The sequence below is a fragment of the Balaenoptera borealis genome (genome assembly GCF_965194805.1).
Source record: "Balaenoptera borealis genome assembly, chromosome: 5".
Classification (NCBI taxonomy): Eukaryota; Metazoa; Chordata; class Mammalia; order Artiodactyla; family Balaenopteridae; genus Balaenoptera; species Balaenoptera borealis.
In genome coordinates this window covers 87700163-87717491 of record NC_138862.1, presented here as the reverse complement: position 1 = coordinate 87717491, position 17329 = coordinate 87700163, and the positions used below count along the sequence as shown (strand labels likewise).

The 17329-nt window shown below is 35.2% G+C and overlaps 2 protein-coding genes across 8 annotated transcripts in view; one reads left to right on the top strand and one right to left on the bottom strand.

The window, feature by feature from the left end:
- MFN1 (mitofusin 1) overlaps window positions 1-2411 on the top strand; it is a 34143-nt gene extending 31732 nt beyond the window's left edge. For all 5 annotated transcript variants that reach the window (XM_082393998.1, XM_082393996.1, XM_082393997.1 and 2 more), the window contains one exon: window positions 221-2411. In XM_082393998.1, the coding sequence (XP_082250124.1) occupies window positions 221-302 (82 nt within the window). In that variant the 3' untranslated portion in view covers window positions 303-2411. The remainder of the gene's footprint in view (window positions 1-220) is intronic.
- A 369-nt stretch (window positions 2412-2780) lies between these two features.
- GNB4 (G protein subunit beta 4) overlaps window positions 2781-17329 on the bottom strand; it is a 69859-nt gene continuing 55310 nt past the window's right edge. For all 3 annotated transcript variants that reach the window (XM_082394199.1, XM_082394200.1, XM_082394198.1), the window contains 4 exons: window positions 16304-16370; window positions 15998-16199; window positions 11034-11250; window positions 2781-7227 (listed from right to left, as the gene is read on the bottom strand). In XM_082394199.1, coding sequence (XP_082250325.1) covers window positions 7121-7227; window positions 11034-11250; window positions 15998-16199; window positions 16304-16370 — 593 coding nt within the window. In that variant the 3' untranslated portion in view covers window positions 2781-7120. The remainder of the gene's footprint in view (window positions 7228-11033; window positions 11251-15997; window positions 16200-16303; window positions 16371-17329) is intronic.

Here is a 17329-nt window from a genome sequence, read left to right as displayed (position 1 = left end):
TATCTCAGTATACCTTTCTTCTGGCCATTGGATTCTGTGTTTATTGCAAAGTTACAGTAGCACGTATAATAAGTGCTCTAAAAAGAGTTGATGATCTGAGTTCAGACAAATGTAGCAACAGCTGGCTAGTGATTTTTTTTTAAGATTTGCATAGGATGCATTTTTTCTCATTGACCTTTATGATAATTAGATTGGTGTTTTATTCATTTTTTTAAATTAGAAATAAAGCTGTTCAACTTGAAAATGAGCTGGAGAATTTTACTAAGCAGTTTCTACATTCAAGCACTGAAGAAGAATCTTAACAATAGAGATTGCTTTGGTGATCATGATAGGAGAAGATGGAACTTGGAAGATTGGGGCAGTTATTTTTATGAAGTGACTTTAAATATGAATTATACTAACTATACCTAAATAGCAAATCCTTGAGTAGATCCTGGTATTGATCTATCTCAGGGTGTGTGCATTTTTGAAAAGTGTTGTGATGTCTCTTTAGTTTTAATTTTGGGTAAAGAAAAATCCTTTGATATGTGAAAATGATGAATTAGTTTAAAGCAAAAGAACCAACTCTCTGACCCCTGAGGGGTGGGGCCTTGCTCTTAATTAGGGCTCTCTTTGTTTTTGATTCTGAAAAACTCTGCTTCCTGGCATCCAGGAGTTAGAGAATGCTCCTTTCATCTTCTTTCTCAAAACGAATTTTTGATGCCTATTTCAATGGGAATAGTCACATTTTTGTTTTATAAACTGCATTGCTCTAACCACAAAGGAGTGTGGAATGTTCTTGAGTGTATTATTTATGCAGGTTACAATCACTTTTGCCATCCTGGCAGGTATGTAAACCACTAATAAATAATGCTGTTTTTACTCCCTCTTTTATTCCCATTAAAATTGATGTAAAACAGTATATAGGTCTGTTATTATAGAGTCCTTATAAAGGTATTTGGGTCTAAATAGTTTTCTCATGTTTCTCAAGAAACACTTCCAGCCTCAACTCTGATTCCAGTAAGGAAAGCTTTCTATCTCAGTTTTAAGAGTTAAGTTTGAAGTGATAAAAATAGCCAGAGATATGGGAGATCTGAATTTTGGGTGGCTACAGTCATGTACAAATGCTGTTCTTTATTTGCCAAGGATACTGCTGGGTTGTCCCCCGGGGTGGCTTTTAAACATTTATTTAATTGTATGAATTTGACAGGTCACGGTTAAAAATTATTACGTTTTTTACCTTAATGAAATGTTTATGAGTTCAAGTATTGTTTGTTTCTGTGTTAAAAACTAATAGAAAACTTACATGGAAACATTAAAAAACTGACATTCTAAGGCTTTGCTACACAAAACGTAGTTTTGAGAACCACCAAATCAGCATCACCTAGATGCTTGTTAGAAAGGCACAATCCCAGAAGACACAGCACATTTGGCCAGTATAGTTTATGCTGCTTTTCCATGGGAGGGATAACTTTCATGCTTTTTTCTTTTAATACTCAGTACTTCTTTTTCTGTGCCTTTAAGGCTCCGGGATGCTATTCAGTCTTTTCACAACAGGTGCAACACTGTTTTCCAGGATATTTTAAGGAGAAAATAACATTATTTAGGCCATAGAAGCCTTTCAAAAATATTTTTTATGCGAATCAGATATTAGAATGCAATATTCAAATCCAAATAAATATTCATTTATGGCTAATATTATTGCTTTATAACCAAAAAATGATACAAGCCACCAAGAAGTGGGATTAGGTTAACGATTTCAACATGAAAAACATGTCTAAGACTGGGTACTGCTAATTAAGTTTACAATTTCAAGGCCTTAATCATCTTTTTTTTTTTTTGGCCTTAATCTTTATACGCAAGTACTTGAACTTTTGCAATAGCATAGTGGTTTGGTATCACCTCATTAGTATAGTACAGTGCTCCTCACAGTTTAGTCCCTAACAGTAGCACTAGGGAAGTTGTAAGAATTACATTCTTGGGTCTCATCCTAGACCTACTGAATCAAATAGTAGGTTTGGGGACCAGAAGTCTCTGGTCTAACAAGCCTTCAAGGTGATCTGATGCATGCTGAAGTTTGGGAACTACAGGATAGTGGTTCTCGTATAGTAAGTAAGTTTATACTAAGTTTTTCATCACTAGTTTGAATCCAGTTCTGCCTGATCAAGCTTGAAAATATGAGTGTTGGAAATGGGACACTAAAATAATGAAGCCCAGCCTTTATGCTTAGGGATAATAAGTGCACCTATGACCAAGCCCATGAATTATAAAGAATTGTAGCTGTTGTCGTTCAAAGTTATTGCACATTTACTTGACTGTCTACTATGTATGTTTGCAGGATTATTTATAAACTTTGTGTAACCTTCAACTTTTTAAAACTAGATTTTTTATAAGAAGTATGCAAGGTGAAAATAAAATTTGTTTGCCTGATTGATAGTTGATTGATAAATGTAGCATTTATACTGGCATTTAGTGAGTTTTAATCTTTTAATGATTTTTATGGCTCTCTTGGGGAGACTGGCTCATCTTTTTCCTAAGGGAGCTTTAAGGGAAAAAAATGACAATTTCGCTTTTTGATGAAAATCTGTGGCCTTTTAACAGTAGGCTAACAAACATTCACAGTACTACAGAATAGGTCAGTGGCACGCCAATCTCTTCCTTGCTTCCAGCAGCCCATTCATTTTTCGTGAAGAAAATAATTACCAATGTTTAGATAAAGGAATTAGAACTGAACATGAACTATTGGGCTTGGAGTTTAGTTCTGGGACTTACAAGTAATTCTAAAAACATGCTACATGAAATCTGTTAAAAGCACTTTATTGATTACAGTATCAATTCACAGCAACATTATTTCACAGAGCTACTGTACAACTAAAGGAACGAATTACTGCAAGAAAGATTCAAGAATACTGTTAAATCATGATACAAGTCCATAGTTTGGTTTAAAGCTTTTTTCTAAGAGCTTTAATCTAATACATTCACCTTTCCCACAAACTACTGACATTCAGATTCAGTTGGCCACAGCTGTTGTAGAAACCATTCTAGGTGAAGAAAAACATTTTAATCAACTTAAAAAACCCACTTAGATGTGAATGCCTCTGGATAAGAATATGCAAATGCAAGTGTTCAGATGCTTCTTTGAAAAGAGAAAACAATAGGATAGAGCACCATTGTGTAAGACACAGAAAAGGCTTGAAATATCTACCAAGTATATATCACTGAAGTTCTATTAATTAAAAAATACTGTATGATGTAAGATTTTGTCAGGCACATTTAACACCAGTTGAAACATATAACCAGCTTTTTCATATGCTGCATTAATCAACTATTTTGTAGGATCAATTGGATTTAAGAAAAAAGACTTAGGAAATTTTATCAACATGCAAACAAATTTGCTAAACACAAGGTGTACCATCATTCTGATTAATAAATTACTTTTTAAAACAATGCTAGCTTAGACATTCAACTACAGACCACTTTACTGAGTACCTATTATAACCAATACTTTTAAATATAGCACTGAATTTAAGGCAACTTACAATGAACAATGGGAGAAAAACTAGTAAATATGAAGGGTACTTCACATTCTACTTAACCTAATTTAAAATACCAATTTTATTCACTGTGCTACCATTTCTCACAAGATAGTCTGACTGGTGGGTGTTTTAAAAATCCTAATAGGAGGTAAGAAACACTTTAAAAGTTTGCTTTCCGCAGTGGCAAAAGGGAGATTAGAAACTGAACATAGTACTTAATTTTAAAATGTTTTTAAGTCTGACTCACACTGTGAAGATTTTAGAAAGAACATCTTTATTACTAAAATCATAGGTCCATTTGGGAGATTGTTTAATCACTTTCCATTAACGTTTAAACACATCAACAGGTAAGCCACAAGTATTCAACTGTTACACTTTAAACTGTGAGACATTCACCAATGATCAAGCATAAATTTCCCTGAATGTCTTCATTTTTAAAAGTCTTAATAATATTACTAAATCTAAGACATCAAAAGTGTTGGAGAAGGTTAGTTGTATAATATTGGCACAGTATTTTTTTTTTTTAGCAACAATAAAAATTTCACTTTGTCACCTGGAGAAGCCAAGATCCATTTCTCTTTCAATATGTTAACTTCAAAATCACTTAACATATTCCAGAAGCACCTACCTCCGTTATGTCTAGGAAACTAGTTTACTATCATCATGCAGTGTTCATCAGTTCAACTGAGTCTAAATTAAAATAAGGAGATTGCTTACTAGGCTCTCTTGAAGAATTAAGTATCTCTTGATACTTAAGTATCTCATGAAATACTAAGCCTAAATCTTTGCCTCTCTGAAGATGGAATTCAATATGCTGTTGTAACCGCAGACTCACAACTATAAAAATCTGAGCTAGGGAGGGATCTTGGATATTTAGTCTAAATCTCTGATAGCACAGCTGCCCAAAATGAGGCCTCTCCATCAAAGTGGAGGTGATGGTCTTGGCTGAGAGCACAGAGTGCTTTCTTTAGCAGGTTTATGGGATGAGTTGCTGAAACACATGGCAATCACTCCACTTTGCTTTAGAAAAGAATATGTGCCTTTAAAATATTCTTGCCACATCTTAAAAAAAACTGTTCTTTATGAAGTGATTAAAGACTCTACAAATAAACCTAACTGAGGCGCATGACGTTTAAATGTTTCTTAGGTTAAAAAGAAAAAAAATCAGGCACCAGAACTGCAACACTGATAAAAATTCCTTAAAACTACTTTTGGCCATATTTTTTTTTAAGTTTTGAAAAACTGAGATTCAAACTGTACTGTGCTTCTACAAATTATACTGACTTTAGGAAGTTCTTATGCACAAAAGAATTAGACGAGCAGATGAACTCAAACTGCAAGTAAACAAATATTGAGCAACTGGAACCCGTATCACTAAACAAAGGTTTAAATAGTAAGTTAATGTGGTAATGAGGTCACCATTCGGTCATATGTATAATACGGTCATAATAGCCGTAGTAGTTGTTAGTTTTCAGTTGCCTAGTACATATTTAATTACGGGAATTGCTTTTTAACTATCTACAAAAACTTTAATAACGTTAAATCATTTTTATTAACATTTTGAAGACCACAGACTTCTTATAGTCTGTGTGCCTCTGACTAAAGTATCTTGTTACTAGAACCACTTCCAAAGTAGAGGAGATACTCTCTTTTTATATATATAAGGCTATTTTGCACATGGTAGAAGTGCTTTCTTGAAGAGGATTTTGGAATAAATTGCTGAACTACATGGTAAACCCTCACCCCTCTCTATTTTTGGAAATGAATATGTCCGTTTGAAGTATTCTTGCCTTATCTCAAAGAGCTGCTCTTTATGAAGTGATACAAATAGTCCACAAACATTAACAGCTAAAGTTCATAGAAATCTTGAATGTGTATATAAATATACATTCATGCCTGCCATCTACAACAGTCTGTTTTTTTGGTCCTATATCTTAATCTTCCTTTTTCCATTTTATTCTTTTTAGTATCTTAAAACAGTTACTGATTTCATTATGGTTGATGCACTTACTAGCACATCCACAATATAAAAATGAAAATTTACAAGTAAAATTTGGGAGTATTTAGGTTAGGGTTACAGGTGATCAAAAGTTAACAGACCTATCTCAACAGTTACTGACACAGTTTACTAAGTTACAAAACAAAATGCACTCCTACATCAGAAAAACCCCACGACTTTACCATCAAAGAAGACTAACAATCTTCTACTGTCAATCATTTAGATTATTTTTAAGAGAGAAATCCAAGGGGCAAGGATCTCTGTTTAAGTTCAAGGGGGCTCGTTCTAGTAATACACACATTATTATATCACTGACAAGCAGAGGAATTGCTTAGTATTTCCCTCTGACCCCTTCAAGAACTGCTCTTAGAATCTTCTTTTGGCTTTAAAGTGGGGGTCACTTTGATCTTGGTATCCTTTGAAGCAAAACCACTTAGAAACCAATATTTTGTGCTAATGGGAGGAAATATTATAGAAGATCAAAAAGCTTGAATGTCTGCTTTTTAAATTTTTGAAGGCACAGAGAGTTAACATCAATTCAGATTTTATATTATGTGAACATAAATTCATAAAGCAACCTTCTTAATGATTATAACTAGTCAGACCTGGTGATTGGTTAGATTTTATACTTCTTTCAAAAACGTAATGCCATCACATTATTTTTCCTACCTAGATACACATTGATGGAGAACACTGGGAAAAATCCTTCAGATGCAAGGACAGTCCAAATGTTCATCTTCTGAAATGAGTGCACCTTACAAACTCAGTTCTAGAATATGAAATCAATAGGAAAGCCCAGCTATTTCGAATGCTACCTAAGTGTCATTTGATCATAACCAGCTTTTTAGAATAACAAGAACCATTCTCATGTGATTACTGCTATCTACCAATTAATGTAATAAGAGTTTCTTATGTATGTCTAAAATTTCAGAGTGAGATCTCTATTCCCTGGCCATCAGATTATGTCCCCTTCAAAAGACTAAACATGAGCACGAATTTAAATTGATAAGATGGCAGAGGATATAGCAGAAACTAATGATATTCACAAGGACTCCCTTCAGTGGTACCTAGGCCTGTCAGCATTCTTAAACAGTAAGCAACCAGGATCTCTTTCAGATCAAAATGGTTGGAATACAAGGAGACTTGCTTCAAACATCAGTACACACATCAATGGTATCACTTCCATCTATTACTGTGCCTGGTTCCTCCACTACAAAACTCAAAACTATGACACTTTTTAAGGTATACAAGGTTAAAAATGTAGTTCTTAAAAAATGCAAACACATACTCTCAAACATGATAGGCTGCTATAATGTGTACATTCTGTTCTACACAAAGAAAAAAATTATAGACAGTACAAGCAAAAATTCATCAAGGTTAAATTAGCTCAACTCCTCAAATTAATACACTGGTCCTGATCTCAGCAAGCACCTTTACCTTGTTTTCACCTTTTTTTGTTTTGTAGTTTACTGAAAGCTTCTTTTTGTGTATAATAATCTTAATAGAAAAATCTTCACCTGCAAATATAAGGTAAATTCTTTTTCACAGCTATAGGCTGTAGTACGGATTTCTCCAGGTATCAGTGGAGAACAGAAAATTTGTGCTGTTAATTCCAGATTCTAAGAAAACTGTCCCAAGACCCTGTTGCCACAGCCATGCCATCATCAGTTACACCTAAACAGCTGACACGGTTGTCATGACCAGCAAGAACACCTGAAAAACAAAAGTTCAGTAAAAAGTTAGCAATGGGCAAGCTTTAGAATTAAACAAGTGTATGCATAAAAGATCTGGGAGGGTACTTAAAAGCTAACAGTTTCCCCTGAGTTGAGAGACTGAGTGCCAGGGGTAAGCTGGGCATGTAGGTAAAATAAAATTCTTTGTATTACGTGAACTTCTGACATGTGCATCAAATTGTGTTTTTCATTTTTGAAAAATTATTTTATAATTATGCTTATGTTCAAAATCATCTGTTCGACATGTAGACTTCTATTTTACATCTCTAATAAGTTCACGACATTTCTAAATTTTGCCAATAAGCTATGCTATTTTCAACAAAAACAAAATTTTAAATGAAGTTCAATGAACTTTTACCACCAGAACAACAAAAACATGAGAATGAAGCTGACTTATACTACCACTTCCAAAAATAACAACATAATTTATTTACTTTATTCCTTTAACCACCAAACCCTGGAATGTTTTGGTCATAACTTTCTGAAACCATCAAACTCATCTAGTCTTAGTTTTCTTTTGTATATTTAACCTATTTGATTTTCTGACCACTACACAGGATAAAATTAAATATTCCCAAATATTTGGGAGGAAAATGAGAAAAGTAAAGATTTAAAAGAAAAATTAGAATATATCAAATTCTCAAAAAGAATTTTTTCTTTAATATACTGTTTGAGTTTTCATTATCTCCATATGTAATTAAGCATATGATTTTCACCCAATCTCAGGAACAGAAGTTCATCTTGTCTAACTCGTTAATATTCTGTGCAGTACCTTCAGTATGGCAATGTTTGGCAACATGCAAATTTACCATTATGGGTTGAAATAACAAAAAATGACCATTGTGACTAAATACTCCAAGTCATATTGGAAAGAAGAATGAATTAGCAATTCATGAGTCACATTTCAATTTTAAGGTCAAAGTATCCAGTTGAGTCAACTTGAAACCAAACAGCTGTAAGCAAAGCAAAACTAAAACTCAAGCATATGTTTAAAAAAATATGGAAAACAAACATGTTTTTATTTTGTTATGGATATTAATTGATTTGATCCAAGCAAAATACCTAATACCTCAAAAAAGTAATTGGCTTTGGACAAGAGAGTATCTCCAAAAATTTACTTGCAAAATGCTAACCCGTGAACTTTTCTGCAGTCTCAAGAGAGGTTGTAGAAAATTATTCCTGGTAATGTTGACATTGCCTCCACTCCCTCAGAAACCTCAACAACTGTATAGGTGTTTAAAAGGGCAAGGACATAAACCCACAAGGACAGCAAGGATATGAGAGCAAGCAGTGGCAACAAAATTTTGTGAGATGTATGATGGTAAGTGTGTTAGTGGACCCCAAAATGCTAAGTTCAAAGCAAATGGTCTGATAAGCCAAGAAACAAAAGCAAACTGCAGAACCTCCAAAAGGGTCAGATACTAGTGGAACCAGGTATCTCTGGAACCGGACATGGGCAAAGATGGGGTAAACTGAGGCTGCATTAGAAAGTGTCCAGGAATCAGACTCCCCAGGTCTCTTCCTTCACTCTGCAGAGTCAGATGATTTATCATCCTGCACCAGAACTTAAGACTAGAGACTTATTTGCCAGAGAGAGTAAAAGAGGGTCTCTTAACTAGAAGAAAATAGGCACAGTTGAGATTGGTGAAACTGCTGAAAATGGGGAATAAGTGAGTTTACTTGCTAATTGTCTTGTACCCCAGCTTTTTCCCGGAAATCAGCCCCCAAACTGTCAGTCAACTTATATACTTCAGGTAGAAAAGTGGAACAATCCACCTCAGAGAAGACAGCTGGCCCAAAGGAAAAAAGGCCATAAGATATATCAGAGGTTCCCCAATGAAAGCCTGGCCAGATTCACTGTTCAGTGAGGCCTACAGTCAGTACACCCCAACCATGTGCAGAGGGCTTTCAAACAGTTTTAGTGCCTCACTCTTAAGGATAAATAAGAGGCTAAGAATCATCAGAGTTTTAAGGAAATATAATAGATAGGAGACTGAAAAAATAAGAAAGAAGGGGGAAAAAAGGCAACTTGGAAAACAAAAGATTATGCTTACAGAAGAAAACTTCAAAAAAGGCTTTCATTAATGACCCCAGAAAAACAAAAGACTTTTATTCATGAAAAAAAGAATGGGGGCCCTGAAAAAAAAACTCTCAAAAAGATGGTAGCAAAAATGGAAAACCAAAGCTTAACAGAAGGTTCATGGAAAGAAAAGGCAAGGATTTCTCCCAGAACATGGAGCAAAAAAAGACAGATGGAAAATATGAGAGAAACTAGTAAGAAAGTCCAAGAAGTCCAACATCAGAATATTGGGAGTTCTGGGCTTCCCTGGTGGCGCAGTGGTTAAGAATCCGCCTGCCAATGCAGGGGACAGGGGTTCGAGTCCTGGTCCGGGAAGATCCCACATGCCGCGGAACAACTAAGCCCTTGGGCCACAACTACTGAGCCTGCACTCTAGAGCCTGTGAGCCACAACAACTGAGCCTGCGTGCTGCAACTACTGAAGCCCGCATGCCTAGAGCCAGTGCTCCACAACAAGAGAAGACACCGCAATGAGAAGCCTGCGCACCGCAACGAAGAGTAGCCCCCGCTCGCCACAACTAGAGAAAGCCTGTGTGCAGTAACGAAGACCCAGTGCAGCCATAAATAAACAAACAAATAAATATCTATATCTATATCTATATCTATATAAGAATAATGGGAGTTCTATAAACAGAATGATAATGGAGAAAAAAGTCCAACCAATTAAATAAGCCTCCTAAACTTCCCAGGACTACAGGGTATATGTTTCCAGGTTGAAAAGGTCCACTGAATGCCCAGAATGAGGGATGAAAATGGATCTACTCCCAAACATATCAAAACTTGCAAAAAGTTTGAAGATTAATTAGAAGTACATCAAAACTAAGAATGTAAGCCAAAAAATTAATTTGACCCTAGAGAATATTCAAAAGCAGCACAGCAAAAGAAGTCACAGCATATACCTCACTGCTTGGCAGTAAGTACTGTTTAAAAATTCATAATTGTGTAATAAACACTGACTGATGTTCTAAACAAAATTCACTACATGGGAAAAACTGGAAGATGGAAGCTGTGGTGGGAGGAGGGATGTTGAAACCAAACCCTCCACAGATAATGCTTAAAAGTAAAAAAAAAAAAAAAAAAAAATCAATACAGGATGTTCTTTAAAGATATAAAAGTAAATACTTAAAAGTAGCTACCACTGGGAGCAGAGAACACGGGCTGGGGTCAGAGGACTGCTGTGTTTTGGTAACAAGCCATGTAGACCTATTTGATTCCTTGAGTATAATTTTGATTCTAAAAAAATTTTAAGTCACTCTGTAATTTGTTATTAATGACAGTCCCCAGTAGGACTTGATGCTAATATTCTGGAATCTGCAGGGAAGAACACAGAGTATGGGGTTAAGGGGAGACAGTGGTTCCATGTCCTGTCCCATACAAGATCTGAGCCAAAAAGAAGATCCATGTTTCCTGTCAGGTTATAAGAGAACTGTAATTTGGAAAAGACCATACTAAATTATATTCACTATTCATCTTTATGTCAAAACTTACCAAACAAGAAAATATAGAATCAGATATTACTCTTCAGAAAACAGAAACATAAATATGGTTTACGGACTGTAACTGCACTCAAAGATCAACAATGACCATGAATGAGAACTGCCACGTTGCCATTCCCCAGGGTGTCCATGGGGGCCCCAGAAACAACCGATGGGAACCTTTTCACATTTCCTGACAAAATCAAAACCTAATGTGTACTTATTCACTAACCTGCACGATCTCCTTTTAGTGTGTCCCATACGTTACAATTGAAGTCATCATACCCAGCCAACAGGAGACGCCCACTTTTTGAGAAGGCTACGGAAGTGATCCCACAGATGATATTGTCATGAGAATACAATAATAACTCTTGGTCTGCACGAAGGTCAAAGAGCCGGCAAGTAGCATCATCAGAGCCAGTGGCAAAGGCATATCCATTTGGGAAAAACTAGAAAGAAAAGCAACAAACATTTATTCCGTAGAAGTACACAAAAATTATGTGAGGCAGTGTAATAATAGACTCTGGGGTAAGACAGACCTAGATTCAAATTCCAACTTGGCTTCGTACCAGGTGAATGATGTTAGGCACTAAAGATTCTTAAACACTTGAGTCTTAGTTTCAGAATTTAGTGTGTTGGTTAGGGCTGAATGAAATAACACATGCAAAGTACCCATAACCCACTGTTCAGCACAAAGCAAGTACTCAAAACATCCTGGCTCTGGTCCTCCATATGTCTTACTAAAACGTTTAAATCAAATATTACTATTTATAGAATTTATATATGTATGTATACTCTTAAATGTTCCAATAATCTCATTATGAGAAATAAATAGGAAACATTTTATAAAAGAGAACAAAACTCACCCAGTTAGGCTAGGTTATAAAGTTAAGCTAGTAGTAAAGAAAACTATGCGTTATTAGTTTGTGAATCCCCTTTCTCAGATACTGTGGCACTACTCAACACTTTTTACAAAGAGGAAATCACTTCATATATCTATTGGTCATCTGTATTACTCTGTTAGTACTTGCTGATGTGCAGGAATAAAATGAAGAATATAAATTTGTTTTCTTTGTGGCAAATATTTTATAGTTTGTCATTTGTCTTCTAATATTGTTTACTTTTTTAAAAATATAAAGCCATTTTTTGGAGGTATCACTCTCCCTGATTTCAAACTACTACAAAACTATAGTAATCAAAACAGTATGTTACTGAGACTAAAACAGACACATAGATCAATGGAACAGAATAGAAAGCCCAGAAATAAACCCATGCACACACAGTCAACAACAAAGGAGGCAAGAATATAAAATGAGGAAAAGGCAGCCTCTTCAATAAATGGTGTTGGGAAAACTGGTCAGCTGGATGCAAAAGCATCGAACTGGATGACTTTCTCACACCATATATAAAAATAAATTCAAAATGGATTAAATACTTACACGTAAGACCTGAAATCATAAAACTCCCAGAAGAAAATACAGGCAGTATGCTTTTTTCTTTTCTTTTTTTTTTTTTTGGCTGCATTGTGCAGCTTGTGGGATCTTAGTTCCCTGACCAGGGATCAAACCCAGGTCCCCCTCAGCAGTGAAAGCACAAAGTCCTAACCACCAGACCACCGGGGAGTTCCCAGGCAGTACGCTCTTTGACACTGGTCTTAGCAGTATTTTTTTGGATCTGTCTCCTCAGGCAAGGAAAACAAAAGCAAAAATAAACAAATGGGACTACATCAAACTAGAAAAAGCTTTTGCACAGTGAAGAAAACTACTGACAAAAGGAAAAGGCAGCCTACTGAATGGGAGAAGATATTTGCAAACAATATATCCAAAACATACAAAGAATTCACAAAAGTCAATATCAAAAAAACAAACAACCCAATTAAAATATGAGCAGAGGAACTGAATAGACATTTTTCCAAAGAAGACATACAAATGGCAAATAGACACACGAAAAGATGCTCAACATCATTAATCATCAAGGAAATGCAAATAAAAACCACAATGAGACAGCACCTCACACCTGTCAAAATGGTTATTATCAAAAAGACAACAAATAACAAGTGTTGGCAAGGATGTGGAGAAAATATCCCTCATGTGTTGTTGGTGGGAATGTAAACTGGTGTAACCACTATGGAAAACAGTATGTAGGTTCCTCAAAAAATTAAAAATAGAACTACCATATGATCCAGCAATTTCACTTATGTGTATTTACCTCAAGAAAACAAAAACACTAATTGGAAAAGATATACATGCACCCTGTTCACTGCAGCATTGTTTAGAATAGCCAAGATCTGGAAGCAACCTCAGTGTCCATCGATAGAAGAATGGATAAAGAAGATGTGAGATATACACATACACACACACATACATACACACAATGGAATATTAGCCATAAAAAAAGGAAATCTTATACCATGTTCTTGAATTGGAAGAATCAATATTGTCAAAATGAGTATACTACCCAAGGCAATCTACAGATTCAATGCAATTCCTATCAAACTACCAAGGGCATTTTTTCACAGAACTAGAACAAAAAATTTTTAAATTTGTATGGAAACACAAAAGACCCTGAAGAGCCAAAGCAATCTTGAGAAAGAAAAACAAAGCTGGAGGAATCAGGCTCCCTGACTTCAGAGTATACTACAAAGCTACAGTAATCAAAACAGTATGTTACTGGCACAAAAACAAACATACAAATCAATGGAACAGGATAGAAAGCCCAGAAATAAACCCACACACTTATGGTCAATTAATCTACAACAAAAGAAGCAAGAAGATACAATGGAGAAAAGACAGTCTCTTCAATAAGTGGTGCTGGGAAAACTGGACAGCTACATGGAAAAGCATGAGAGTAGAACATTCTCTAACACTACACACAAAAATAAACTCAAAATGGATTAAAGAGCTAAGCATAAGACTGGATACTGTAAAACTCTTAGAGGAAAACATAGGCAGAACACCCTTTGATATAAATTGCAGCAATATCTTTTAGGATCCTTTCCTAGAGTAATGGAAATAAAAACAAAAATAAACAAATGAGACCTAATCAAATTTAAAAGCTTTTGCACAGCAAAGGAAACCATAAACAAAACAAAAAGACAGGGACTTCCCTGGTGGTCCAGTGGTAAAGAATCCGCCTTCCAATGCAGGGGACGTGGGTTCAATTCCTGGTCAGGGAACTAAGATTCCACATGCCGCAGGGCAACTAAGCCCATGCACCACAACTACTGAGCTCGTGCACCTCGATGAGAGAGCCCACATACCGCAACTACAGAGCCCATGTGCCCTGGAGCCCATGTGCCACAACCAGAGAGAGAAAATCCGCATGCCACAACTAGAGAGAAGCCCATGCACCACAACAAAGAGCCTGCACCGCAATGAAAGATCCTGCATGCCGCAACTAAGACCCAACGCAGCCAAAAAAATAAAGAAATTAAATAAATAAAATAAATAAATATTAACAAAATAAAAAGACAACCTACAGAATGGCATAAAATATCTACAAATGATGCAACTGACAAGGGATTAATCTCCAAAACACACAAACAGCTCATGCAGCTCAATATCAAAAAAACAAAGAACCCAATCAAAAAATGGGCAGAAGATCTAAATAGACACTTCTCCAAAGAAGACATACAGATGGCTCAACATCACTAATTAGCAGAGAAATGCAAATCAAAACTACAATGAGGTATCATCTCATACTGGTCAGAATGGCCATCATCAAAAAATCTACAAACGATAAATGCTGAAGAGGATGTGGAGAAAAGGGAACCCTTTCAAAATGAGAAAAAAACATTTCAAGAAATGAAAAATCATATAATAACTTATCAATATGGATGCAAAATTTAAAATTTTAACAAATCAAATCCACTAGTAACTAAAAAGGATTATGCATTATAACCAAGTGAGGTTTGTCCTAGAAATGTAGGGTTGGGTTAATATTTGAAAACTAATCCACATAAATTCACCATTTAACAGACTGAAAAAGAAAAACCACATGATCATCTCAATAGATGAAGAGAAGACATCTGATAAACTTCAACACTCATTCCTGATAAATCTGTAGCAAAGTAGGAACAGAAGAGAAGCTCATCAACTTGATAAAGGTGGTGGGATGAGAGATGGAGAGGATTGCATTTGCCTGCTCCAAAATTCTAGTCTTCAAACCAGGTTGGCCTAATAGGGGGTGGGGGTAACAGCCTTTACTTTCTCTGATATTCTCTAAAGATTATATAAAATTGACTTTCAATATGCACATGATAAATAAAAACCAATTTTTCCCCAAAAATATCTTCTTGCAAAATTAGAGTGTATCTTATACCCATAAACACTTGCAATTACAGTACTTTAGGAAATTCTAGTCATATCTATACATTTTGGCATCTGATCCGCATAGGACAATTTACCTAAGTCAAGCGGTATCCCACCTCCTCTTAATATCCCTCCCCTCAATTCTGACTGTTTGATAAATCATTTTGATTTTCATTCAAAATGCCATTTTAGTTTTAATTTAGAAAGACGTATGACTAGTTCATTCTTGTATATACTAAGTACTTACTGTCTGGCTTAATCTATTTGTGGATACCTGTTTGAGGGTTTTTTTTCCCAATATGAAGGAGATTATAAATAATCTATACCATTTATTGAGCATCCAATCTATAGTTTCATTTAGTCTTCACATTATTCTTTAATGTAGGTAGCATTATTCCTAGCTAGGAATGTGTAGCTCACAGAGGTTAAGTAGCCCACCTGATCTGACACAGCTGGTTCCCAGCAGAACTAAGATCCAGAGTTTGCTGACTTCAAAAGCTATACTCTCTATACTAAACAGCTGCCTCTGTCTTCCTGACTGTCTCTCTTTGGGTTGTTCCCTTGACCCCAGAGAGATGGGACATTTTTCTCCTCTTAACACACTGTTGATACTCATGATCTGTTTGTTTGCTCAAGATGATCTATCCCTCTAAATCTGGAAAAAAAAAAAAAAACTTATTCCTGTTTACCTGCAAATAAGGACCTAGGCCTATGGATTAAAACCTTTCCAGTTTTAAAAATCAAACCCTTGTTATTTGGGGGTTAAATGTTATAAAAGCATACTATTTATAAGAATCCTTGAAGGCAATGTGTTGTTAAAATCATATTATAGAGTTCAACACTTTATATGCACAATAAATTTTCCTTAGAAATGCTCTTCACTTACACTGACAGCATTAATATCCGACACATGGCCAGTGAAAGACTGTCTACACATTCCATCTCGAATATCCCATAATTTTGAAGAGGCATCACAAGCACCAGAAACAAAAGTCCTCATGTCAGGACTCAGAGAAAGACTCATCACATCTCCAGAATGCCCAGTGAATGTAGTGGTCTGCTGGGCAGTTTCGATGTCCCATAAAGCACTATAATTAAAAATAGAAATAATTAATGACTGTTCTCTCTTCTTACATTAGTTCCTACAACCACCCTCAACCTCAAAATCAGTAATCTTCTGGAATAAACTTACCAAGTTGTATCTCCTGAACTTGTAACAATTTGGCTGTCATCTAAAAAACGACAGCAGGACAAGTAGCCTACAGCATAGAGAGTAACAAATGTTAGATTATCACTGATTAATTCAATTACCATATGAAATAGCAATATATATTTAAAAAATATGATACCTGGGCAACAAGTGTTTGTTAGTATAATCTATAGTTCTACTTTTAATTACTTCCAACTCTATGCTGCCTGCAACTGAATTTTATCAACAAACTCTCTTAGGTATTTGCTGTGTTGATGACTCTGAAAGTTACAAACTTGAGTAAAAGACAGTCCTTTCCACCTACTACAATTACCCAAGAGAAAGATATCCTCAATACAAATATCTATTATAATCTATAGCAGACTAGGTTAAGTACCTTGGAGAAATACTTTAAAAACCTCAGTGAAGGAAAGGTGGCACTCAAATGCTCAGAATTCACCTGTGCTTCAAAATATGGAAATTGCAGGAACAATACCATTATTGAGATTGTGTAAAAAGCACAGCCAAACAGTACTTCCAAGAATCCAGAGAGGCTGAAACCTGGTGAGTGGCGATAAATTCCTAATTAACACTGCTAACCAAATACTATATTACTGAACTACAGTGTACACATTGGCAAATAAAGCAATGCACTATCACATAGTGAAAAATACTTCATAAATGTATCTTGATACACACTTTCAATTACATAATTAAGCACCAAAATCCCATAATTGTTATAGGTTTGCAGAGAATACAGAAAATTATATTTGCTTTCTTTTTGTATTTTTCATTATTGTTCGAATTTTTCGCAATAAATTTATAATTTTTACAAAAACAATACTATTTTTTGGACTTATTTATTTTCTTTCTTTTTCACTGATGTATAATTGATGTACAATATTAAAAACAATACTATTTTTGAAAGAAAAATAGAAGTATGGTCGTATCATTTGTATAATTATAAAAAGTCAGTGTTTCCCAGATTCATGGTAATTTCTACTCTCACTTGATTAATATGCATCCTTT